Source organism: Cyprinodon tularosa, unplaced genomic scaffold (assembly GCF_016077235.1).
Source record: "Cyprinodon tularosa strain WSP-4 unplaced genomic scaffold, ASM1607723v1 ctg731, whole genome shotgun sequence".
In the NCBI taxonomy this organism is placed as follows: domain Eukaryota; kingdom Metazoa; phylum Chordata; class Actinopteri; order Cyprinodontiformes; family Cyprinodontidae; genus Cyprinodon; species Cyprinodon tularosa.
In genome coordinates this window covers 295,150-322,849 of record NW_024039487.1, presented here as the reverse complement: position 1 = coordinate 322,849, position 27,700 = coordinate 295,150, and the positions used below count along the sequence as shown (strand labels likewise).

At 40.8% G+C, this 27,700-nt stretch overlaps 1 protein-coding gene across 4 annotated transcripts in view; it reads left to right on the top strand.

Annotated features, from left to right (window-relative positions):
• tns2a (tensin 2a) overlaps window positions 1–27,700 on the top strand; it is a 102,823-nt gene that overhangs the window by 44,432 nt on the left and 30,691 nt on the right. For all 4 annotated transcript variants that reach the window (XM_038269629.1, XM_038269627.1, XM_038269626.1 and 1 more), the window contains exons 4-7: window positions 22,071–22,109; window positions 22,507–22,548; window positions 24,235–24,284; window positions 24,915–25,098. In XM_038269629.1, the coding sequence (XP_038125557.1) occupies window positions 22,071–22,109; window positions 22,507–22,548; window positions 24,235–24,284; window positions 24,915–25,098 (315 nt within the window). The remainder of the gene's footprint in view (window positions 1–22,070; window positions 22,110–22,506; window positions 22,549–24,234; window positions 24,285–24,914; window positions 25,099–27,700) is intronic.

Below are 27,700 nucleotides of genomic sequence, written 5' to 3'. Positions count from 1 at the left end.
CTTGCTAGCATCCAGTCTGCCAAACAGGCCAATCCTCGTCAATCCAGGTGGTCCATTTTCTTCTCCAGATTTAATCTCGTTATCTCCTACAGACCCGGATCAAAGAATGTGAAACCAGACTCCCTCTCGCGCCTATACTCCGTCGATCAACCCGAGACACCAGAGCCAGTCCTCCCGGCCTCTTGTACTGTGGGAGTCGTGAACTGGGAGATCTCCGATCTCATTAACTCCGCCCTGGCCACGGAACCCGACCCAGATAACGGTCCGGCTAACAGAACTTATGTTCCGTCTTCCGTCAGGTCCAGGCTCATTCAATGGATGCACACTGCCAAATTCTCGGCCCACCCTGGAGTCAGTAGAACCATCGCTCTCATCACCAGACGCTTCTGGTGGCCCACTCTCCACAGGGACGTAAAGGAATATGTGCTGGCCTGCCCCATTTGTGCTAGAAACAAGGCCTCGCATCAGCCACCCTCTGGTCTGCTACAACCTCTTCCGATCCCTTCACGTCCATGGTCCCACATTGCCATAGATTTCGTCACTGGTCTCCCCGTCTCTCGAGGTATGTCCACAATACTCACCATCGTTGACCGTTTTTCCAAGTCCTGTCATTTAGTCCCTCTCAGGAAGCTCCCCTCGGCGTTCCAGACTGCTCAGCTTCTCGTGAAACACGTCTTCAGATTACATGGCATTCCCCAGGAAATCCTATCAGACCGTGGTCCTCAATTTATCTCACAAGTTTGGAAAGCCTTCTGTTCAGCTCTGGGTTGTAAGTCTGCTTTGACTTCAGGTTATCATCCACAATCCAACGGTCAGACCGAGCGCATGAATCAGCACCTTGAATCCACCCTCCGCTGCCTAACTTCCAACAACCCCACCGACTGGAGCCAGTATCTCCCTTGGATCGAGTACGCCCATAACTCCCAGAGATCTGCTTCCACCGGCCAGTCACCATTTCAGGTCAGTCATGGATACCAACCACCACTTTTTCCCGCAGATGAAAAGGAGATAGCAGTCAGGACCATCAACCAACACATCCGCCGCTGTCAAAAGATTTGGAAGGAAACCATCACCACCCTCAACAGATCATCAGAGACCACCAAACGTTTTGCCGACTCTAAGAGACGTCCCGCTCCTGAGTACACCATCGGACAGGAGGTATGGCTGTCTACCCGGGACATTCCCCTCAAGGGAATGTCTCGGAAACTGTCTCCCAGATTCATCGGTCCGTTTAAGGTTTCCCAAGTCATCAGTCCCTCCGCAGTCCGTCTCCAGCTACCTCCGAGTCTACGCATCCATCCCACCTTTCATGTCTCTCAGGTCAAGCCCGTAGCCCGTAGTCTCTAGTCTCTAGCCGTGGATCCTCCTGAGCAGAGCCCTCTGCACAGCTGCTGCTCGTTACCATCATCAGGAGGACCCACTACTTAAGCTGTCTTCAGACCTTGCCTCAACGCCGCAGTGTTGAGCCAGTTGGTTAGCACCTAAGCCTAGAACCTCTGAGTATCTTCGTTGACTTTGAATCCCAGCTGGATTCTAACTCTATCTCTGTTTTTCCAGGAAACCAGTTCTTCCCTTGTGAAGCTCTGGAGGAGCTTAACCCGCCGAGCCTGCCCTCTGAGCCAAACCTGAAGACTTCCTCGAGTTCCCATGCAGCTCTGGACATGAGAGCTGAAAACCCAAACTCAAGGTCAGCTACCTACCTAGAAGCAAGACGCTGAAGCAGCAAACGGACTCTGCAAGTCAGACTCTCTCCAGTTCCAACAACCTTCCTCTCCAAGCTCCACTCAAGGACCCTCAAGGTACAAACCAGAAACTATCAAGGACAAACCTCCAAGAGCCCGGCTAACTAAACTGTCTTCCTCACAGACTCTGGTGATCCCGTTTGCCCAGGACCAGAACCTGAACATAATATAATTTGGATTGTATTCAATAAACTCTGTTTAACTTTTCAACTGTTTCCAGTCTCGTGGTGTTCTGCATTATTGGGTCACACTTGTGTACCAATCATGACAGTTGCAGCCAGTGCAGTAAGTTTAGACCAGATTTTTTTTCTACCAGGGTCTTCAACCTGCACCAGAATTTAAGACCTCTGGTCAAGATGTTAAATTTCCTCTGTATCAAGTATTCCATAGTCAATTGTTGGCGATATAATGGCAAAGTAGTAGGCTATGCTTTATTGCTTAGCTTGTCAGAAGATTCTAATGAACATAGTGCAAAGAGGTTCTCAACTTTCTGCAGGGTCAAATGATTTTAAATCCATCTCCACAATCTTTCTAACTCTATGTTTCTTTCAAATAAGGGTAAGCTAATATGCTTCAATTGTGCTGAGAAGCTTCACCGATTGTGAGAGATAGCATTCAACATGTGGCGCCGATGCCATTTTTTTAGCCCCGATAGCTGCCTTTGCAGTACAGGCCGATACCATACCAATACCATCTGTTTGAAATTGATGTGTGTGTGTATATATATGAAGAACTGCATACTAGTTGGATGTAAAATAATTGCCACCATGGCTTTGTCAAGCTGCTGCCTACCTTTGTGAAGCAAAAAAAAGACTAATACAAAGTGAATCCAGTAGAACTTTTTACCTGGAATGGGTGACAATAGTTAAATACATTTTTGGCTCTCAAAATGGTATTGGTATTGTCTGCTTTCATAAGAACAGCAGTTGTTAAACTGCGTTGTTCTAAGTTTAATGTTTTGTAGAAAGAGGATGTTGGTGTAGCATTGTATTTTATTGTATGTCTTTCCCATCGGCCAAAAATCTAACAAGCATCTCAGTTTACAATCGATAAACCTAGGGCAGCATTGGTAAGATGGATGCAGACACATAAAAGGGTATTGGTATTGTCTGCTTTCATAAGAACAGCAGTTGTTAAACTGCGTTGTTCTAAGTTTAATGTTTTGTAGAAAGAGGATGTTGGTGTAGCATTGTATTTTATTGTATGTCTTTCCCATCGGCCAAAAATCTAACAAGCATCTCAGTTTACAATCGATAAACCTACGGCAGCATTGGTAAGATGGATGCAGACACATAAAAGGGGAAAACAACAAAGCACACTGACTATGCCCTGGCTTCCTTACATGTTGCTCTCCATTGTTTACTTTCCTGATTTCTGTCTTACTATTGACATCATCGATGCTAACCCTGTGTGATGGTGTCACCAGACACCCAGTTTACAAGCTAGGGGTTAGACCATGCTTTTTTTGCCAATGGGAAGGGGGCCAAATGCCGATTGTTGGTGGGTCGACTCATGTTTTAAAAACATGTGCTATTTTTTCAGTTGTGTTTTTTTAAACACCTGCTTACAATCAGCATTTGACTCCCTTCTCCCTGTAAAAAAAAGCTGGGTCTAACCCCTTGCTGGCAAGCTGCGTGGCCTCTGTCCCCCCGCTGCTGTGTGTCTGGTGACACCATAACGCACAGTTAGCGTTGATGATCCCACCAGTGAGACAGAAATCCGGAAGGTAGAGCTACATGTAAGGAAACCAGGGTATAGTATCTGTGCGTTATTATTTCTTCCATTTTTACTTGTCCGAAATCCCTCTTACCAGTACCTCCCCATGTTTATTGAATGGAAACTGGGCAGTTTGGGCTTGTTAGATCACATGGTTCGGTGTGTTGACGTCCGTACATTGCCGTCAATGGTATCAATTAAATTAGCGGATTAGCTCTGGTGTTCCCACAGCATGGGGATCAGAGCAGAGGTGATTTTAACGCAGGTCGCTTGCTAAGTCATCTGACACAGGTAGACCCACGTCAGTGAGGTGTTCCCACTGCCACTAAAAGCTGATTTTTTTTCCGGGTTTAAATGTGTTTTTCAGTCAGTGGGAAAGGGGATTAAAGTGCCTTGAATACGTATTGTGAATAGGCAGTAAATAAATAAAATGAATCGAATTGAATTGATAGGATCAGTCCCCAAGATCAGGTTTGACCCCTGAGTCTGCTTTAGGTTCGCCAAGGTTCATATGAACTATTCTATCAAGCCTTTAATTATGGAGCAGTACATAAGATATGTGCAGGTGCTTTTTTTCATATCTGCACCCAAATCATCTAAAGGGACTGAAAATAACCTTCAACTTAGTGAAGCCTTCACATCGAAGAGTTTTGTAATCACTGAAGCCTTAAGTATGGATCACGATTGGTCTAAAAAATATTTTTATTCTATTCCATTTTTGCTAATTTCTTTGCATTTCTCTAAATGAGTTACAGTAAATGAGAGCAAAAACTGACATAAGGAAAACAACCAGACACAAAGTAGCAGAAAAGAACTCCATCATATTCTATTAATAATTAAATGTCCTAACTTCTGCTTGCAGCCTGGGCTCCTTAATGCCTTTCACATGGTTTCTTTTATCTCCAATCATAAACCAATGAATGCAGTGGGACTGCAGATTTACGTTTTTGCTTCAGAGTTGAATTTAAAAGCTTAGAAGTTCATAGTTCCCATTGGAAAGAAGCTTGAGCAATGAGCCATCCCACAGATGTTGATTCTTGGCACTGCAGAGCTATTTGTCTCGGTGGTTACAGTCCTTCCCTTCCGTCAGGATTCCTTCCAATCCCCCCTTCTTGTCTGTCCTCCTATCCTCTGAATATGACAGAATACATGCTGCCTGTGGGTTCTGCTGCTTGTTCATCTCTTTACAAGAAAAGGATGTGCAATCAAGTCCAGATACAGTAGAAGTGGGGGAGGACAGAGGGGTGGGCAGAGCAACACGACCGCCTCATGTTTCCCTAACATAAAACCCTTTCATCAGGACAGTTGTGGTTACGGTTGAATTCCCCAGGCTCACTGTGTTGGGTTTTTTCTTTCTGTAAAGGAAACTAGAGAAATACAGGCATCCTCTTTTCATTGCCTATCTCTGATTAAATGTTCTAACAGATCCTAAACTCAAACCCTCTTCAATCCAGATAATCTTTCAGATCCAAAGCATATTGATAAAATGTAGCAACATAGGCGATGAGGAGCAGGAACCATGGAGTAAAGGTTACAGACTGTTTTCCCAACACGCATGCTGCTGACCCCAGTATCCCAGTTATGCTGCAGACTTCCTGTCAAAATGAAACCAATTGGTCAAACTGCCATTACAACATGTTCCTCACTGCTATGAAAAACATATTGGTCCTAGCATTTATGTTAACTTTTAAGCATTCAAAAAGTAATTTAAATCCATCCTAGCAGTTATTATAGTATGAGGCCATTCGTATTATTTTTAGAAGCTTGTTTTTTGGGGGAAGAAGGGTTCACAATTATGCCTGCAATGAGTAATCTTTGTGGCCTTGAGCCCAGACCTCTGGTTTCCCTTCTGCAGAACCAGGATTTTAGCAAAACATTTGTAAGTCAGTCTGAGTCACTGTGGATAACAAGAAGCAAATGTATGATGTTGTTCAGCTTTACAGCGACCATGACTGTCTCTCTTGACCAAAGGAGAGGCCACTTTATTACCGACAGCTCTGGTAATTGCTGAGATAGGGAATTGTGTGTTTTACCCCCAAACTGCTTGTGTGTGTTGCCAAATAGGTTAAAGAACAAGTTCAGTGTTGATGAGAGGTAAAACCAAAAGCATGACAATGAATGCAGCCAAGTTGGGACTTGGCCAGTTCACTGTGAGTGTGATTATGTGTGAACCCGCTAAAAAAATGTTTTATGGACCTTAAGCTGTTCCACATTCATATTTAATGAGTGAGATTATTTGTAGTTTTTCCTATATATTTTACATCAGTAACAATCTCGAAAGTATGGTGTGACTTGCAATCAATCCCCTTAGATCTTTACAAAAAATCCAGTGTGTTCAATAATCATTAGAAGTTACCTCATAAGGTCTAAATTCATTTAATGCAGCTGTTATACTGTTGATAGAAGCTACTTTATGTCATTTGAAATTGGTGCAATAACAGCAGAAATAGCATCAACAGCCGACACACTATTTTATATATTGTTTTAAACAAAAAAATTCCTTCCTTCCTTCCTTCCTTCCTTCCTTCCTTCCTTCCTTCCTTCCTTCCTTCCTTCCTTCCTTCCTTCCTTCCTTCCTTCCTTCCTTCCTTCCTTCCTTCCTTCCTTCCTTCCTTCCTTCCTTCCTTCTTAAATAACAAATGCAAATCCGTCATCAGTTTGACTAGCTTGGAATTAACTGATTTCTTCAAGGAGCTGTTGAAAGATGGTTTTTCAATGTATTGACTCAGTGGGCCAGAATTCTAATGCATACCAGGCTGTATCCTGGTATTATTCACAATAAATTCTTTAGAACACTGTAAACACACAAAAAAAGAAGGGTGCAATTAGTTTTGCAAGGGTTCTTAATCTGGGCTTTCTTTTTAACAGCTCCAATCTCTTTTTTTAAAGATCTGTCTGCTATCTCCACTCCCACTGTACAGCAGGACATGAGTCACACAGATTTTGGTTAAAGATAGCACCTGATAAACATCATCATCTGTATGTAAAAGTTATTTTTTTTTCTCTTTTCTGTGTGAAGAATTAGGTTTGCTTCTCATCTTATTTTTCTTTGAGCCCCCCCCCCCTTAGGCCTCATCATGATACTCAACCATCAGAGAAAAAAACATCAGAAAGAGAGAATGAAGACTTTGACCACAGATATGTTTTGTTTGAGAGCTGTGGTATGCTGTAAACTGAGACAGGTCCTGAAGTAGTTGTTGACAAAGCCTGTCTCAAGAATCTGTGTGTATATCTGAGCATGGTAAACACTGTTTATGTTGCAGGAAGCCACAAATATAGAAGTAGGAGCAAAAGCTGTCAGGAATCATGTGTGTGTTTGTATTTCGTGCTTGTGTTGAGGTCTGCTCCTCGTGGATACCACCATCTGGGCCGACGCCTGGCTCTTTTGGGGTTAGATGTTAGGTTTTTGGACTAAGGTGTGAACAGAGTTTAACTTATTGTTAGGTATGGACCCATAGTGGTTAGGGTAAGGGTCACAGTTTGATTGTATAAATGGGTTAGAAATTAATGGTAGTCAATAAAGAGTCCCTACAAGGATAGAGAAACGTTTTTGTGTGACCATGTATTACAGGACAGATGACAGTGATGTATACCAACCACAAAGTGTAAATATGGAGTCAAGGAGTGAAGCTCTGTAATAACACCCAGTATCTGTTGGCTTGAAGGAAATTTTTCCATTGTTGATGTCTTCCTGCTTTGTTTGTTTACCCACATTTATTTTTATCTGCCATCCAACTTTCAATGCTTGTTTGTTTCCGGAGGAAGATAAAGATAGTTGGATGAGAATGCAGCAGTGTGGTTTGGGTTTTTTCTCCCTGGCTTTATGGAGGTACTAAAAAACCCTCCAAACACAACCATCATTATGGCCGTGTGTTTTCCATCTGCAGACCTTTCCAAACGGATATTGTCATTTTAAAAAGAATATAAAGCCTGCTTTTGACTCCAAAGAACCTTACTAGAACCAGAACCACCTTTGAACACCACATCTGCATATACAACAAGGAATAAGTCTTCGGTTCCAATGGAACCAGAACCAGCTTTGATCACCATATTGGTACAAAGTTGTTTCCTTTGCGCTCATTGAAGACATTTAAAAAATAAATACATAAAATAGTAAAATATATATATATTTTTTTATTAACATGTATTTGTACCAGACATGTTCTCCCAAAACAATAGATAGACAAGACTGAATTGTTAAAAATAAACATTGTATCGATCTGGGTACATTGACTGTTAGGTGTTCATCACATCAGTAGTTTACGATGTGGTAACCACAGTCCTCAATGGCCGGGGTCCTGAAACCTTTTGATGTGTGTCTGCACAGAACACTGAATCAATTCTCCTCCTCAACTTAGAGGCAATATTTCCAGAGTTGAAGCAGTCACACATTGAAAAGTTGGAGGACTGCAGCCCAAGAGGACTGGAGATTGAACGTGGTTTAGGGTGGAGATTCTTTCTCTGTGATGACTGTTTTCAGTGTTGGGCAAGCTACTTGTCCAGTGTAGTGAGCTAAGCTATCAGTTACTCAACAATAAATTAAGCTTCACTACACAAAAGCTACCACCTAAAGAATTATAGCAAGCTAAGTTACACTAATGTGTTAAAAGTAGCTTAACTACATCAGAAGCTACTTAACGTTGTACCAACCTAATATCAATTCAAAATGAGTCTGACACACTGGTTGAAACATTTATTAAAGATCAGCCAATGACATAACACAGTGTAAAAATTGCTTTGATCAGCATAATAAAAAAAACTGAAGTAATTACTAGTAGACAAACTAGTAAACAATCTGCTGTTATTAGAACCAAATTAAAGGTACTGTGCAGTGTTCTACACATTGAGACATGGCTATGAGTTAACATTAAATAGCCATCTCTAGGGAAAACAAAACCCTACAAAAGGCATCTTATTTCTTTAGGGTCTCCTTTAGAGAAAACTTCTTCAGACCTCAATTAAACAGTTGATTCAAGTAACAAATGAAACTGTTGACAAAAAAGGTGAAAAAATAAAGAAGCTAATTAAGAGATATATATACATTTATGTCTCACTGTATAATTTAATTTCTACCTCCATATTTATTCATTGTATTTTGGGGGGTAATTAATTGATTGCTTATTTATTTATATATTTATTTTTATATATGGGAGAGCTGTTCCTCCATACCTAAAAAATCTTATCTGTGCAAATAAGCCTTAAAGCTACAGTGTGTAATTTTCACCTACATCTAACGCCCAGACTGCAGCAACATGAACATCTCCCCCCCACTGCTTCTCCCCCCCAACAGTACGGCGAGCGTTACGGGACAAAATCTCTTCCACGACGTCCGCATCACCTACCTTCTCAAGTGATGAGGGTTGTTTACATAGATAATTTTACAGATAGTATATAACTGCCATCTATTGTTCAGTACTGTCTCAGTTCATCTCTCTCAGCTTGCCGTAGTTACTTTCGAGCGTAATGGGCGATCTCGCAATCGCTAGTTTATTGGCTCTGCGCTGCCGTAGCGCAAAGATGTCTGCCTCCATGGCTACGAGACCCGCTCCTATGTAATTATAAATAACGAATTCTAAGGCAACGCAAATATTAAGGTTAAGAGGCTGAGCTCGTAGATGATGATAAATAACAGTGATGTATAATATATTACATTTATGACTGTATATCCCTGTAATTATTACACACTGTAGCCTTAAAACAGATTTATGTAAACATCCTGTCTGGTAAATTAGGCCATGAAAATACAATATCCAAGTTTGGCTACTGCTCTCTAATGAGAATATCTTAGTGGCACTTATCAGATTGAACTATCTGGAAATTAAAGGCGCCAATAAAGTTAAAGCTGATATATTTTTCTCATTTTCATTTCAAAAAGTTGACTGCAGTTGACTGTTTTAATTAGTTTTTGGCTATGTAAAACAAATGGCTAGTCTTGGCCACATGATCTGTCTATGGCCAAGAACCGAAATTTGAACACGTACTTTTTATCAGAGGATTCAACAAGTTTCAAAATCTCTGAAGATAAGGCGCTCTGCTCCTGTCTCCTCATCCATCCTGTGTGTGTGGCTCTGTGTGTCTGTGTGTATCTGTGTGTGTCTGTGTGTGTCATTCTTTGAGTTCCACTGCAGTGTGCATGCGCATGTTTCGTAGATATAGACAGGAGAGGCAGAATAGAGGCTCATGCGTGAATGTCCAACGAAAAACTCCTATTGTTGTTTCAAAAATAGAAAACCTGCTTTCATTACTTAGTTATGCCCTGGATTTTGTAGCGTTTGTGGACGCTGCGTCGCTACTTGATAAAAATAATAACGAAACTACTGGAAAGTTACTTGATAAATAAAGCAGCGACGCTACGGTCAAGCTACTGGAAAATGTAGTTAAACTAATAGCTTCGCTACATGTAGCGGCGCTACTGCTCATCACTGACTGTTTTTTGAAAATTATATTTCTAACTTGCAGAAAGAAGTCTGAATAGTTAATGAACAAGATGTGGGGACATTGCAGAGTGTTAGAGGTGTTAACATGAAAGATTTTGAAATAATGTCTCAACTCATTTTTAAAATAAATAATTTCAGATAAAAAGATGCAGCCAAGTGCTTCTGATCAAAAGCCCTTGATCAGATCAATACAAAGTGTTACCCTGAAAGCAGGATTTATTTTTTATTCTGCTTACCTGAACCCTACGTATGTTAACGCAGCTACTTCTGCCAAATAGGTTCGAAGTAACAAAAGTAAATAGAAGATTCAGACAGTTAGAAATCATCCCAGGAATGGATAACCTAGCAAAACTAACCAAATGTCAAAATGTTCAATGTCCAGAAACCCCACCAAAAAAACTGAAAACAACAGGCCTCATTTAGTAAGTTAAACATTAAACTTCCTCACAGTGCCATTCAAAACACACTGAGAGAGAATTGTTTGAAAGGAATGAAGGATAAAACCTATTAGCTCAGAAAAAACATTTGTAGGTGCCTCCTAAATCTGAAAAGAGAAATCAGAAAGCATGATGTTACGGGTCTGTGACAAAATGGTTCAGTTTGTGTTTACCACTTGTCCCTTATTCTTTGTTCTGACTTGTAATGCTTAAATTTAAACATTAGTTTGCAACTTTGCTTAACTTACTATCCCGGTGGTTTAGGGTGGAGATTAGTATAGTTTCTCTTTCCCTTCCAATGTATGAAGCATCTGTGGCAAAGTTTGATTCACTCTTTCCACAGGGTTACCCAGAGAGATGATCTGATCCTGTTTTTGTGGCCTTGTTTTTGGCTGGGTAGGCTTGCGCAAAGTTGGTGAAATTGTCGACCACCACCAGAATATACTCAAACCCGCCTTTACAGGATTCTAGATGCAGGAAGTTGATGCAAACTAGTTCAAGTGGTAACCCAGATGTTATGCTGCCCATTGGTGCTCTATTGTTTGTTGCTGGCCTTTTCTGCTTTAGACATCGGCACTTTCTTGTAACATACTCTTCAATCTCCTTGTTCGTGAAAGGCCAGTAGAATCTCACTCGAGCTAAACTCCGGTCTTTCTCCATGCCAAGGTGTCGCCTCCATGTGGAGTATGATGGGACGGGTGAAGTCAAGATATGCTTATATTGGCGGCTGGGTCAGCCTGTCGATCAAGCACTTGAGGACCTCCTGATGCTCCTTGTCCCATTGAACTTGAGCTCCTGCTGTTTCTCTTCAAAATGTTCTTTAGATGACTTAGACCAAATCGGAGATATCTGGTCACTAAGTGTAGCGGGGGGGAAAAACACCTCATAGAGCCACCATAAGATAATTCCTGGGGGTTTGTGCAATGGCCTGCATCCACATCTCTGCATCTGAGTTGTATTTTTGAAGATTTTATCCCTGATCCCATTAAAGATGTTTTGGATGGAATCTTTTGAAATCTTTAAGCTGGGCATACACTGTGCGTTTTTTTTCAATCGTTGCACGCAGCTACAGCTCAACTGTAGCTGCTTGCAACCCTGCGGTTTCATCATACATTGTACAGTGTACAGTGTACATTGTACAGTACAATGTTCAGCCCAACGCTCTGATGCATTCTACTTTCAATTCAGTTTATTTATATAGCGCCAGTTCACAACACATGTCATCTCAAGGAACTTTAAAGTTCACCAGATCATACAGTCAAATTGATTCACAGTTTACTATTTAAGGAAAACGAGTTGATTGCATCGACTCATTGACTCGGATGCAATCCCTCACACCTTCTCACACTGTATGTCTAAAAGCAACGTCGGACTCTGCTCCACAGTGAGATGGAGCTACTCAGACTCGTCTATCCGGAAGCCAAATGAGTAGAACAGGAATATGAAGCTCACTAGAGTGAAAGAGCTGCCTTGGCAATTTGTGCAATTTTGTGCACAAAGCCCTAAAAAGAAAAGGCGACGATGTATTTGGACAAAGACATGGCTGAGTAAATTGGCTACTACAGTCTGTCAGTTTTATAGAAAGAATTCTATTTCACTCGCATCAACACCATGCCTCTGTGTTTACATCGGAGAGGAAGAAGAAAAAGAAGAATCCTTGTTTACGCATGCCCACTGAGCGATTTGTCCACGACGGACCTCATGATTTCTGATCGAGAGGTGGATGTGGGAGGCTGATCGCCCCTCGTTACCCCCTGTACACTACACGATGCATGATCAAGCTAAAAGTCAGCCCAATCGGAACATTCTCGCACGACTGGAAAATCGCCCTGAAAATGGCAAAAAAATCTCAGCCCAGCTTTGACTAAAGCCCAGCTTAAGACGAATGTGCTTGTTGTTTCTGAGTTCAGTCCCTGATCACAGTGAATATGAAAGTATAAAGGTCAGAGCCTGCATCAACTTTTACTACTGATTAATTGCCACTTTCTTTAGTCCCCTCAGTAGTGGGGCTGTGTAGGCGCAAGCCTACACATCAAAAGAAAAGCCTCCCTAACTGCAGAAATGTGAAACAGGGTTTAGGGATTGGTTGCATATTTTTTCCTCAATTTCCAAGTTTTGCTCTCAGACTGATTTTGTAGGAAGTCGGTTTGGTTTCCAGAGATAGATTACAGCGACCATTACGTCTACAGCAAACTCCCCCGTGGTGTCAAACCCACAGTATTTTATTACACGACTGTTTTGGCATTGTGTGGTGGTTTCCTGTGCAGCATGACTTGCCTGACTCCGCCTTGCTGTTTTCTTTTAGAAGAACAAGAATTCTATGGTAAAAGTGGGTAGCAGTGCTAAAAGTAGTTATGTGAATAGGAGAGTTTGGCTTTTCTCAGTTCTACTGTCCTAAATTCTATTGGATCATAAATAAAGTAAACATGCTAATTAGCCATAGCCAGTGCTTATATTCTGCTGATATTTAAAATGTGTTCATTGAATTGGAAAACAGCAGGAATAACTTTACAGTTTTCCAAGGAAATATGATGGCAGTCAAATTACAGTGGATACAGATAATTTCATTTGATCACATATGGATCTATTTTAAGCATCTAGCTTATCATCGCTTGGTGATATTGTGGTGTAAAGCCATGTGTCATCTGTATAATTACAGTAACTGATGATGTTGCTCGCTGTAATCTGACCTAAGGGATGTAGATATTAAAAGTTCTGGTTACAGGGCCTCTGCAACCAGATAACTCTGTTCTAAAGTATAACTTTTCTAATTTACTCATGGCCACTAACAAGGGCCTGAGCCCCTGTTGTTTTCAAGATGAAACTCATTTAGGAAATGTTACCAATTATGAAAAGTATTTGGTACCTAAATGTGTATTTTGACCTTATGCATAATGTTCATTTTGAGTGAAAAAATCCTGACCAAATCAGTAGATTTATCATCAGAGTTGGGCACGTTACTTTGAAAAAGTAATTAGTTATAGTTACTAGTTACTTCTCCTAAAAAGTAACTAACTGAGTTACTCCACAATAAAAGTAACTAGCTACTAGTAAAAGTAACTATTGCGTTACTTTTGCGTTTCTCGCCCCTGTAACCCTCACCACCCGGCCCCCACCTTCTCAACGTGTGTTTCAAAAGCCAGCTGAATAGAGTAGACGACAAAGACAAGGACCTGCAGAGAGTTTTGCATTTATTTTAACTCAACGTAAATGACATCTGGGGGGACACTATCTGACGACCTATAAACCCCGTCAGATAGTGTTCCCCCTGTATAACATGGGGGAAACGGTATCTGATGCGGTGTAAATATCATCAGGCTGCATTACCTCTACTCATGAGCGTGAAGTTCTTTAACAGGGCATTCAGATCTGGTGAGTGTATGAAATTAATAACTGGGGATGTCTAATTCTGAAATCCTTTGTGTTTGGGTTGTTATAGATACTGCAACATCCATCCATCCATCCATCCATCCATCCACCCATTCAGGTTTCTCCCTTTCTCCGTATAAGCTAACATTTGATCGTTCACGCTCTCCGTAGTTCCCCTGTGGCTTGAGCACAGGGCGGCTGTTACGCGTCATTAGTGAGCATGCTTGCACGGTTAATCTTGCCGCCTGCGCTGTGCGGAGATGCAGGGGAAACCTTATCTGATGGGGAAGCGCAGCTCGACGTAACACCGGTATTTCCATCTGGAAAATGCTGTTTTGCTGCTGGAGTCCTCCTCACTCTGTACGTCAACACCCGCCAGCAGAAACACCCACCTACCCAACTGACAGACGGAATCTCACTATACATCAGCCATTCTCATCCTCCCCTCTCTCATGACAAGGCGCACACGAATCCTATCATGAAAAAAAGGTTAATTGTGCGACCTTAGTAACGTGCAGTAATGGGGTGTCAGCAATGGTAACTGCATTATAGTTACAGTCAAAGTAATTGGTTAGATTACCTCGTTACTAAAAAAGGTAACGCCGTTACTTTCAATGCTGTTACTCCCAGCAATGTTTATCATTGATTGTTTATCACTGATTCAGTTGGATGGATCATAGAAAGCTTTAAATATAATGATGGTACAGGAACCTGAATTGGGAATTATGACTCATTAAGTGTTTCATTTTAGGGCCAATTTGTAGAGCTTTTCGTTGTATTTGTAGTTTTGTTGAAGATAAGAAGCTGACTTATGCATTTCGAATGAACAGGATGGACAGGGTTAGTGTCACGAGGGTTTGTAGAGGACCAAAATGCAGAGACGAATGCAGAGATGGATTTTTGCAGAATTAATGATGGGATACATCCAGAAATAACTAGCCAGGGAAAACAAGAACCAGAGGGTAACACAGGACTTTAGCGGCCTATCAAGGTAATCCAGCAAAGAGTAACTGCAGAGGAGTATATATGCCAAATAGAAAAATAAATGGAGTAGCCAACTGATTGGGAGCAGGTGTGGACAGTGGTAACTAGAAGTGAGCTAAAGGAAAGGAGAGGAGCACAAGGGGGCAACAGAATGTAACCAATGAGGTTTGACCACAGAATAAAGGAAACTCCACCAACAATTGCTCAGTCGGCCATACGTTGGACCTGACCTCCTCTGAAATAGCTGGGAACGGTCTAGATGATGACTTTATCAAGGTGTTTGAGAGAATACAGAACTTTCAGCTGTTTCATAGGGGAAGTTGAACATTTAGTATTAGGCGGAAAAAAATTTGTTAGGGTGTCTTTAATCTAGATTAACACTACATGTACAACCTGAGCCTCAGCCAGGGGGTGTTCCCCACCCTGTGGAAGACCTCCTGTGTGGTTCTGGTTCCCAAAACGCCACACGCCAGGGATCCGGCACACTTCAGACCAGTCACCCTGACCTCTCACCTGATGAAGACCATGGAGCGCCTCGTCCTCGCCCGCCTTCGCACCGTGGTGAGTCCCACCCTGGACCCTCTGCAGTTCGCCTACCGGCCCATCATCCGAGTAGAGGACGCCATCATCTACAGTACCTGCTGCAGCGGGCGCTCACCCACCTGGAGACCACTGGGAGCACTGTGAGAGTCGTGTTCTTTGACTTCTCCAGCGCTTTCAACACCATCAGACCGGTGCTGCTGAGGGGGAAGCTGGAGGACGCTGGGATGGACAAGCATCTAGCTGACTGGACCATCAACTACCTCACTGACCGTCCTCTGTACATGCGGCTGCACGGCTGCCAGTCAAAGGTGCCACTCTACAGCACCGGGGCCCCCCATTTCTTTTCACCCTCTACACCTCGGACTTCCCCTACAACACGGACAGCTGCCACCTCCAGAAGTTCTCAGATGATTCCGCCATTGTGGGCTGTGTGTCTGAGGAGAACGAGCTCGAATACTGGTCGGTCATCATGGACTTTGTGGACTGGTGTGAGAGAACCAATCTGTCTCTGAACACCAGTAAGACCAAGGAGATGGTGATCAACTTCAGGAGAAGTCCGCCACCACCCCCACCCCCGTCAACATCCAGGGGCAGGGCATAGAAACTGTGGAGAATTTTAAATAACTGGGTGTTCACGTCAAAAATAAACTGGACTGGACTGGACTTATATTTTTTTATTTTGTTTTTCATTGTGTGTGATACATGTACACTTGCACCTTAATTCTTATTTATCTTGATATACTGTATATATATTGTTTATTCTTAATGCACCTTTTTCCTCCTTGTTTGCACCTTCTTTAATTACTATGCCAATATGTGACCAGTGAATTTCTCAGCTGTGAGATCAATAAAGCTCGTCTAATCTAATCTAATCTAATCTAATCTATAAAACTAATATTATAAGTAGTGTATGTGTTAAATTTGTATTCTGCTCCTCTGTGTTTCCAAAATATTCTTTTTTTCTGAATGTACCCCCACCCCCACAAAAATATTTCTCACAGCAAGAACATAACAAGGCTTCCACCTCCTCCCCCAGTTATCCCTCTGCTCCTAAGGGGAGAAAGAGCTGTGCAATATCCATTAGCTATGCTTCTTTTGGCTTTGATGGATCAGAGAGCATTATAGGAAGTCAAAAGAGCCACTGCCAATGCAGAAAAGCAAAAATGTTGAAAGAGTTAGATGACCGAGTGTTGGCAATTGCAGAAGGAGAGGAGAGGGCAAGGATGGTAATGGAGGACAGGTTGTGTAGGAGACAGTGAATAGCTGTCAAGGCTTCCAGAGTTTCCCCACCTAGATCCACCTGAGAAGAGGGACACAACACTGTGTGAGCAATACTTCACACTAGGCTATACAGGGAAGTAAATGACAGCACTAGAAACTAGAAATTGATTTGGAATGTGCTAAAATGTGCTGCAGACGAGTCCATGATGTACTCTGCCTCTTACCCATAGATTGCAGTAGGTGGACCATGATGACAGTGATGAAGCAATAGAATATGGGAGGATTATCTATAATTATTATTGCGTAAATAAATGCAGACAAAACCTGAATTCAGAGCACGTTAAAGCCTGTCTTTATTCCTGACTCAAGCCGTTAATTGAAAATCTACTAAAAACAAAAAAAAAATGGTGTTTACAAGACCTTTGGTTCCAAATTTTGGAGAATTGACAAATGGGAAGTGTTTTGTTTGTTAAAAAAAAGATTAGTAGGGAAACTGCAGTTGGGAAAGGAAGGAAATATTAGAATTAGGAGTTGATAGGCAAAGGAAGCGAGTCTGTGAAAGGAAACATTTCCATAAGTACACCTAAGAAACAACAAAACATTAAAGTTGTTTAACGGTACAAAAAAAAGGTATTCAGGATCAAAAAACAGTCTGGAAAGGCTGACTACATATGGCATCCATCCATCCGTCCACCCATCCATCCAAGCTCCCATGCATCCATCCATCATAGCTCTTATTTTTTATGTTTAAGGTCTGACCACTGTAAGAAGACTTGCCTGATCCTTAAAAAAGTTTTTCGGGTACAAAAACCAGGGAAAGGCTCATCCTATTAGCAGGTACAGATTGATCAACAATTTCAAAAATAGCCTTAACATTTCTGATGACAGAAATGCTAAATAATGGAAGACAATAGTTTTCATTAAGTTAAACCAAACAGAAAAGAAAAACACCATAGCTGAAGTTAAGGTAAAATGTTTATTTTTTCCCCTTTACTGGGTTAGTACTAAGCACAATAACTTTGTTTAAATTATTAGCATACCTTGGATTGTGCTGTTTTTGGTTAACTAAAGAGTTATTGGAGGTAAAGATGAAGTTCACTTTAAACCTGACAGTGGCTGCTCTCAGGTATAATATACCGTATTTTCACGACTATAAGGCGCACTTAAACGTCTTTTTTTCCCCTCAAAATGTGCGGTGCGCCCTATGGTGCGGTGCGCCCTATGTGTGTTGTAACTGCGACTTTTGAGACCACCTCATTGAGGAGATGATGAAAGAGTGGCTGAATGTAAGGAGACCAGGTGTTTTTTTTTCCACTCATCACCATTAATCTGTAACTCCATGCGTGCCCATCTCACAGCTGATGTGAAAAACATGGGGAAACAAATTAACCCTGTGCTCGCTGTTCAACCACTCGACATCGGTGTGAACCGGACCCAGCAGGTGCAGCAGAAGCAGCGAGTTTACATGCAAAGTCAATGGTTGACGCGCGTATAGGTGCAGCAAAAGGTCCTGCAGCGCGTTTTGAGCCGCAGGTGCAGCACGTCGGGATCGTTTAAGCATCTGATGCACCGCCAACGCGCTGCTGCTGCTCCAGATGGAAAATTTTAAGCTTTGCTGCTGGACGCGCCGCATCAACCAATCAGAGAAGCTGATCTGGGAGCTGACAGCTAGACAGACACAGCGCTCTGATGAAAGAGGAGATGATGAAAGCGTGGCTGAGGGAGGTGTAGCCTATGTGAGGAGAACAGGTGTTTTTTTCCACCCATCACCATCGCTGCGTGCCCATCTCACAGCCGATTTGAAAAAAAAGGTGAATCAATGAACGCTGTGCTCGCCGTTATCCCGGGGGGTCTGACAAAGGAACTTCAACTGCCCAACATCGGTGTGAAGCGCCCGTTCAAAGAAAGGCTGCGAGCGGCGTGGGAGCGATGGATGGCCGACAGAGACCACAGTTTCAGGATAAGTTGAAGGCAGCGCCGGGCAAGTTACGCCACAGTTTGCGGATGGATTGTAGATGGACTAACGTGTCTGCTGGCTCTGTTCTTCAAGCTTTTGCAAAAGCCGGCATTATTTCTGAGGAGCTGCGCTGCACGGAAAGTGACTCTGACAGCGAAGAAGGGGAAACTGGCATGTCTGATTTAGCGCAGCTGTTTAATTCAGAAACAGAGGATGATGACTTTGATGGGTTTGATTAATACTTTGTAATAAATACATGAATAAAGCACAATCATACTCAGTTTTGCTCCCGCTCTATTTTTCTACCTGAAAACTTAATTCAACAGCAGACTCTGGGCGCGTCTCCTCCTCTTCACCGCGGTGGCTGGCAGGTGTTTTTTCATCTAAATAATCTTAATCTTGCAGCTATATTTGCTGTGATCAGTGGGAATAAAATAGTTTTAATATGTTTTTAAGTGAGAAAGTCCACCTGAAAACTTCATAATTGCAGTCAGTTCATCCAGATTTTCTATTTCTGTCGGAGGCGCTCAGACCCCCACATACCAGCGGTGCACCGACAGCAGAAATCCTTTCGTTCACCGCGGCTGCTGGCAGGTGTTTTTCATCTAAATAATTGAAACTGCAGGCACCAGGATACCGGTAATAAAAGCGAACATATTCTGTCGGCAGGTTTCAGGATTTTAAGTTAATTTAGGAGCGATCACAGCGCTGTGTCATCTGCGATGTGTCTGTCTCACGGCCAGCACCCAGGTTTGATTAATACTTTGTAATAAATACATGAATAAAGCACAGTCATACTCAGTTTTGCCCCCGCTGTATTTTTAAATACGCAGTAGAGGTATTTAAAGGTAGTAGAGGACATGTACCGGTATATAAAAAACGCGCCCTATAGTCCGGTGCGCCTTATGTGTGTGTTAAATACAGAAATGGGACACATAACTGAGAGTGCGCCTTTTAGTACGGTGCGCCTTATGGTCGTGAAAATACGGTAGGTCAAACTGTAAGTCATAGGAGGTAACCAGGTTAAACTGACAATGATAAAGCTTTACATTTTTTTATTATTTTCATTACTTATACTTCTCATTATTACCTCTAACTCTACACCTTAGAACCTTTTTTAAGAGTAATTCTGCTTCCCCTGGCTGCCACTGACACAAGCAATTTCCTCACCTGTTTTCCCTTCCACACACATTTTATTGATCACCTGCAACACCTCTGCTATTTGAAGATGCTTTTCTTTTGCATCAGCAATATATTTGGAGTGTGAAATAAAACTGAGCATAAATCCTTGGTATTTGAGGATGAAAGCATAGGGGAAAAGCAAAGGAAATAATGAAACACATAACACCCAGGAGCAAAAAAATCCATTAAAGAACATGCCGACTGGGAGATAAAAAGAAATGGAAAATTAAGTGATCAGAGCAAGAAAGAGAAAAGAGGATGACATTTGTGGATCAAGATGAGGAGGTTACTGTAAAAAGAACATAGTTAAGAAGAGGGTGGGTGGAGGTTTGTGAGCAGGAAGCTGGTGCGTAAGCTTTGGCCAGTGGGGATGGAATTTGCTGCGGTGTCCAGTGTTTTCCCTGGCTCTGAGAAGCCAGCCTTTCAAGGCCCCTTGACTTGGCAATGCTAGAGAAGGATGAAGAGAAAGTAATGGTAACCAACAGAGAATAGAATCAATACAGTATGTCCACTAGCGCAGCAGCTTGGTAAAAACTTATTCTCTGCCACCTTTTCAAAAAAAAACTAATATATCTGACAGGTTATTGGACACAACTGGGCCTCAGATACTGTTTGGACTGTGAAGTAAACTTTTTTTTCCATCTCAGATTTTTTTTTTCCTTTACGCAATGCAGCTATCATAAAATACTGGTATATTTATATTCTCAAAATAGGAAACAACTATATAGATATGTATAACTATACAACCTTATTGAAAAAACTAGGAAATTGTGATTTAAACTGCATTCCCATGTGAGAAAACAACAAAAACATTTATCCTCAAAGTGACTCACAGAGAAACACTGTCAAGTAGTTAATTGATAGCCAAACCCTTCTTCCTGCAGTTTTCGTCAAACATGGCAAGTCTCTCAATTTAGCTCTTTATCAGCTCCTTTGCTTTCCTGTTGATGTCTGAACTTGGTTCGGAGCAGCGGTGAGCATCTGACCCCCCTTCCAAAGACAGAGGACAAGAACGCCCAACTCAGATTGCCTGTTTGGTGACACACCCCCAGGATCAGGGCCTCTGTAACTTCCCCTCTGTCCACAATGAAATCTAGACAAGCCCTTGCCCTTTTCCTGTATCCAAATAAACAGTCCATAAAGGGCTGTTTGGCAAGAACATGGACACATGCGTGTGAGCATGTGAGAGCAAGTGTGTGTGTTACATAAGCATGATTATGGGTCTATTAGAACTGCTGTTCAGCTCTGGCTTCTTTTAGTTACAGTTCACTGACCTGTCAGCCCAAAGCGAACATGGGAATGAGACATAATGTTTCTGTTTGTCTGCTTTTTATGTCTGTTCTCCAACTGAGTTTCCCCATCTGTCCCCTTGTATCTCCATCTTTGCACATACTTCACATTTTGTAAACATCATCATTGTATCCCCACATCATTGCTACTTATTCTACACAATTCAATTCAATTCAGTTTATTTATATAGCGCCAAATTCACAACACATGTCATCTCAAGGCACTTTACAGTTCAACCAGATCATACAGTCAAAACACAACAGTACAGCTATTCCTCAACTTTGCTCAGGATTCTTCTAACCTTCACACTAGTTGAGAATTGCAAGTGTCTTAAAGTTTTGCTACTCTGCAGTACAGTTTTATTTGTGTAACTAGTTGAAAACATCTGAATATGAAGTCAAGAGAGTGGTTACTCTTTTATTCAAAAGTCTGACACCTAAATTGTTTCTGTATTGACCTTTAAATTGGATTTTTTTCCCTTTGTATATTTAAACAGCTTAAATTTAAGCAATTGAACACATTTTCACTTTAATTTCTCCCCAAAACAATCACCTTGTTATAAATATTACAAATATTTTTGCCAGATTTTGCTCTGTGACACAACCATGAGTGTAACATATGGGATGAGCTTCCAGATATTAGGAGTAATTGGTTCAAAATAATGCTGATATCTTGTTTTCAAACCTTTCTGATTAACATTTCCACAATCAAAGATCCATTTAACAGACTAAGACACCTATATATACCGTTTATAGTTTCATTGTTTATGTATTTATTAAAATATAAAATTAAAAGAATTTTAGAACGGAATCAATTGAGCATATCTCTATTAACCCTCAGGTCCCCATCATTTTTTATTTATTGTAATCAAATTAAACATATTGTTCTCTCATGCTTTAGATTCCCAGCACATTACGCTCTCTTTATTTATTTTTTTATTTTACTTTTTCTATCATTTAGAAATGTGTTACCTATTAGCCCCAATTGAACTTCCAGAACACCTATCAAAATGACTGTGAAAAGAGCATTTTGGCAGCAAAATTTATTAACATTTTGGAAGCAATTTGATGTTTTCCTTTAATTTGTTCTTATCTTATTGAATAATCCGTAAACTCTTATGTTCTCTGATTGCTTATGAGTTTTTCTTTGGGGATTTTTTTTGTTTAAATGTATCTGTTTCTGTTTGTTGCAGGTGAACTCTATGTGTGTTCAAGCTCCCTCCAACGATCTGGTGAGTCCCTCATGCTAAACATGTTATTTTCCTCAAACAATGTGTGAGTAAGTTTTCCCACCCAGTCTATCCAGAGTTGGGAAGCATGGCTCTCTGTTTTGAGCTGTTCTCTGGGAAGCTAAGCAATCAGCTCAGTTGGAGCCTTTCCATTTCTGGAGGGAAGTTAAATTTCAGCTCGGGGGCGTGGAATAGTTGATGTTGTTGTAGGAAGTAGTTGTGTTTATCCATTAGGGAGTCTATTTGTTTAATTAACTCTGCTTTCCTTCCTCTGTTTTGCCTCTTGCTCTCTCCCCTTTTTTATGTTGCCCCATTTTGTCTGCCTTTCCTTTATTCCTTGTCCCATCTCTCATTCCTATCTTCCCTATTTATCCCATCACCTTCTCTTCTCTGCTCCTAGCCGCGCAGAGGGACAGCTCCTTCTAGACACAACCAGCACATGGTGAGCACATTTTCCTTTCTGACTTCTCTATTTACTTAAATCTTGTCAGTAGCATCAATTCTGTAAAGGAAATATATCAAAATATGGTCGAGGAAAACAAACTGTAGTTGAAACCAGATGTTTGCATACACAGTAGAACAGGACAAATACAGCTTTTTTCTCACTCTCTGTCATTAATCAGGCTAAATGTTTTGTCAGGTCAGAACATTTTACCAAAGCAATTTCAATTTGCCAAAAAGCCAGGTTAAGGAGAGGGACCTTTTATTTCTTTTTAGAAGTTTAAGCATACTAAGCTACCTTAGTTACTTAGTGCCTTCAAATATTTTGGAAATACAGGAAAGATCTGGGTATCACTTTGTGAGCTTCATTACACATTACAAAAAAATAGCTTTCTTGATTCACTTTCAGTTGAATTATTTTCATTCATAAAGCTCCACTTCACAACACATGCCATCTAAAGACACTTTATAGAGAAAGTCAAGTCATCCAGACTCATTGGTTCTACGTTTTGTATCCAATGAGTCTTTGAATTTGCAGGATAAGGCCATTTTGGATGAACATGTGGTGACATAATGCTTGCATTATGTCAGTGACTTTACAGCAATCCTTATACAGAGGATACATACAGAAGAAAAAAACTCCCTTTTAACAGGAAAGAACCCTCCAGCTGAAGCAGTCTGAATGTGAGCGGCCTTCTACTGAAGCCGACAAGGGGTTCAAGAAGACACAAGCAGACACACAAAATGACATAACAGCACTGATCCATTAAAAATTACATGTTAGAAAGATAACTATGAACTATCTCCATTGTTGACTTTTTTTTAGCAAAGAAACTGTTTAACAAATGTGCTTTGAGTTGGTTTTCAAGCAAAAAGGCTATTATAAATCTTGAGTTTGTAATAACAGGAGTGAGAAAGTCTGACCACATTATCTGAGCTGTTAAGTATGAAGGTGAAGATGGCATGTTGTCTGAGTATTTTGATGTCATAATGAGGAGAAGTGGAAATATTGATGCAGGATATACAATCAATTTGTTAAATTAGTGCTTGTCAGTTTATTATAATCCTTTATCATTAGTATAGACCGGTAGTAATTTTGAAAAATTACTATACCAGTGGTTAACTAACAAACTCAAACAGATTAAATACCTGAAGAGGAGCATCGCAATATGCCTAAGCAATGTTCTATCATTTTGTTAGAAATATTAGCTCTTCTAATTAGAACAGGTTCAAAAAGAAAACACTAACACTTCTGGAGGCGTTATTTATCTTTGTTGTATCAGAAAACACTTAAGAACATATTAGTGCTGCACAATACATTGTAATGAGTTAGCAGACTCAGCTAAAGTAATGGATGTTTGTTCCAGCATCTAACTTAGAGTCACCTACATTGTGAATCTCATGCTAAGAAGGAGCAAATATGAGGTTTAAAAAAGGAAATAATGTTCAGCCAATTTTAGTCTGATTACTGGTACTGTTCAACTGGTAGCATTAAAGGAACTATGAATTTATTAACCTTTTGGTATTTAATGCAAATGATGTTCATCTTGGCTTTTCTTAGATGTCTAGTTGTAATTTCTGCCTGAGAATACCTTTGTTCCATTTGTGGCATCCAATCTTATCCAAATCTGTAATGTAATCACTGATGATGTGAAAGACTGATGAAGAGGTCTTTTTTCTTTAACAGGGATCAACCAAGTCCCTAACCTACACAAAACAGAGGAACACCCTTCCAAGGTAAAATCTGTCTCTTTTATTAATTTAAATTTAATAAGGCACAGTATATCACAAACATGCCAACATATTTGGTAGTCTAAACTCTGACATGGCATTCAGTACTCCTAACCCAAACTGTGACCTTAATTTTGCAGAAGACCAACGACCTTCAGTTTGTTGTAAGATGAAGGTTTAATTTTGCCAAGCGATGCAGCTACTAAGTATGAATTTTGTTACACAGAGTTTCCAGTTTCTCATGTTCCCCTTTCTTCTCTACTGCTGTTGCCATCCATCCCGAAGGAGGTTTCATCAGACTCTCTGGTTTCAGGCTACAGAATGCAGTTTGGGATAGTGCCTCTATTTTTTTTTTCCCTTCAGAAGTTTCAGTTTTTCAGTTTGAATTTATCTGAAAATGGGAAAATAATTTTAAAAGTAGTTTGACATAAGGAATATTTAAAAAAAAAAGGAATTTAATGATTGGATAAACATTTTTTGCATACAGTTTGGGAAAATTTAGAACATAACTCTAGAAAAATCATGATCCTTGGCCTAAATCTGTTTTTTTTTTTTTTATTGTAGATTGTAGACTCTCAAACATAATAGCAGAATAGGAAATCCAATCGTACCTTCACTTTTTTCTCCATTTACCAGGAGCTTCAGTGTGGACCGTGTGATGGAGCGCGTGATGGAGCGAAACTATGACTTCGACCTGACTTACATCACGGAGAGGATCATCTCCGTCTTCTTTCCTCCAAAGTTAGAAGAGCAAAGATACCGGCTCAACCTAAAGGAAGTGGCTGCCATGCTCAAATCCAAACATCAAGACAAGTTTCTGGTGAGGAAACGCATTCGCTTTCTAGTTAATTGAACTCAGTGTTTTTTAAACAGCAGCTGGATGGTAACCATTTTAATTCAGTTTATTGAGTCCAATTCAGTTTATTTATATTCACAACACATGTCATCTCAAGGCACTTTACAATTCAACCAGATCATACAGTCAAATTGATTAAAAGTTTTCTATCTAAGGAAACCCAGGTGATTGCATTGACTCATTGACTTGAAGCCAATCCCTCACACTAAGCATGCTTGTACCAACAGTGGTAAAACTCCCTTTAAACAGGAAGAAACCTCCAGTAGAACCAGACTCAGTGTGAGCGACCATCTGCCGATGCCAACTGGGGTTCAAGGAGACAGAAGCAGAGACACAGAAAGAAGAAGAGAGACATGGGGATAGGTGGGGAGTGGCGGCCTAGGGGTTAGGGTATAGAGCTTGGATTCCTAAGGTTCTGAGTTAGAGCCCCACTCCCACAGACTTGGGTCTCTGAGCAAGACCCTTAACCTCACACTACTCCCCGGGCGCCCCATGATAGCAGCCCACTGCTCCCCGAGGGGATGAGTTAAATGCAGAGGTAAATTTCCCCAATGTGAGATCAATAAAGTTTAATTATTGTTTTTACTACTATTATTATTATTATACAAAAGGCATCTGTCAACCAGCTCCACAGGCGGCCCCGTCCAGGAAACACACAGCCAGGCAGAAGAGCTCCGAGCTAGCCCCCATGACAGATAATGAAAGAGAGCACATCCAGCTAGGCACTGTCTAGCTGAATGTGCTCAAAAAAGAGAAACAGGAGAACACGGAAAAAACGGGCTAGCTCAAACATCTTTAAAGAAAGGGGTTGTTGGCAGCAGCACAGCTGATATTTACCTACAGGATGGTGTCACAGTAAAGCAGGAACAGACCAGATGAAGCTGAATATACTGTATATACCTGGATATACTGTATATATATTGCAAACAAAAGTTTTAAACCTATATTTTAAAGTAGACAGGGTGTCTTCCTCACGGACTAAAACTGGTACTTGGTTCAATTGGAGAGAAGCCTGATAACTCCAAGATCTGCCTCCCATTCTACTTTTAGAAATTCTAGGAACCACCGGTAAACCTGCAAATTGAGAGATTAATATAAACAATCAAATCTCTTATGTTAGATGTAGCTTGGCCATTTAAGGCTTTATAAGTGAGAAGGAGGATTTTAAATTCTATTCTGGATTTAACAGGAAGCCAATTAAGAGAAGCCAGGATAATAGATATATCTCTTTTCAGTTTACATCAGAACTCTGGCTTTGGATCTTTGGATCAGCTGAAGGCTTTTAACTACAGTTTGTGGAGTTTCTGACATAGTCCGGCCTTGAAGTAACAAATGCATGGACTAGTTACTCAGCATCACCCCTGGAAAGGATATGTCTAATTTTTGGCAGATGAAAGAAGGAAATTCTAGAAACCTCTTTGATATGGGACTTAAATGACGGGTCCTGACAAAAAACACCAAGATTTTTTTTTACTTTATTATCTGAGATCAATTTAATCCAATGCAAATGAAGTGACTGACTAATCTTTTACTTCTTTTTCAAACACTCTGATCCAAAGACTATAATATCTGTTTTATCTGCATATAAGATCAGAAAGTAAAGAGTCATCCAGGTTTTTATGTCTTCAAGACACGCCTGTAATCTATGTAATGGGTTAGCTTCATCTAGATTTCTAAAGCTGAGTATCATCAGCATAACAATGGAAATGAATCCCATGCTGTCTAATAACTCTACCGATTTGGAGCATATATATATAGTAAAGAGAATTGGTCCTAGGATTGTGACCAGTGGTACTCCACAGGTAACCCTGGAGCGTAAGGAAGATTTGTCATTAATGTTAACAAAATAAAATTGGTCAGATAGATAAGATTTAAACCAGTCTGGTGCTGTTCCTTTAATTCCTACAAAATATTCAAGTCTTTCTAAAATATTATGATCAACTGTATTAAATGCAGCACTGAGATCCAACGGGACGAGCACAGCTACAATTCCATTATCTGAGGCAATGAGAACATCATTAGCAACCTTCACCAGTGCTGTTTCAGTGCTATGATGAGTTCTAAAGCCAGACTGAAACTTTTCAAAAGGTTAATTATGGTGTAAGTGGTCACGCACTTCTTTGGCAACTACTTTCTCAAGAATTTTAGAAAAGAAAGGAAGATTGGATATAGGTCTATAATTGGCCAAGTCATCTGGGTCAAGAGACGTATTCTTAAGTAAAGGTTTAATTACAGCAACCTTAAAAGCCTTTGTTACGTATCCCTGTTACAGGGATAGATTCATCACATCTTAAATAGAGAAGGAGATCAAACGTAATACTTCCTTAACTAAACCTGGCTGGAACTGGATCTAACATACCGTCACAAAGGGGGTGGTTTGACAGGACCCAAATGCAGACAAAAGCTTGAGGTGGTTACTTGAATGTTTTAATGACAAATGTTTAACAGAAGCAAAAATCCCCCAAAAAATAGATCTACTAAAATCCAAAAATGCTCAAAACTAGTGATGTTATGAGATGAGCCGAGGCTTCGAGGCGTGTGTCGACTAATGGAGGGAGCGTTTCCC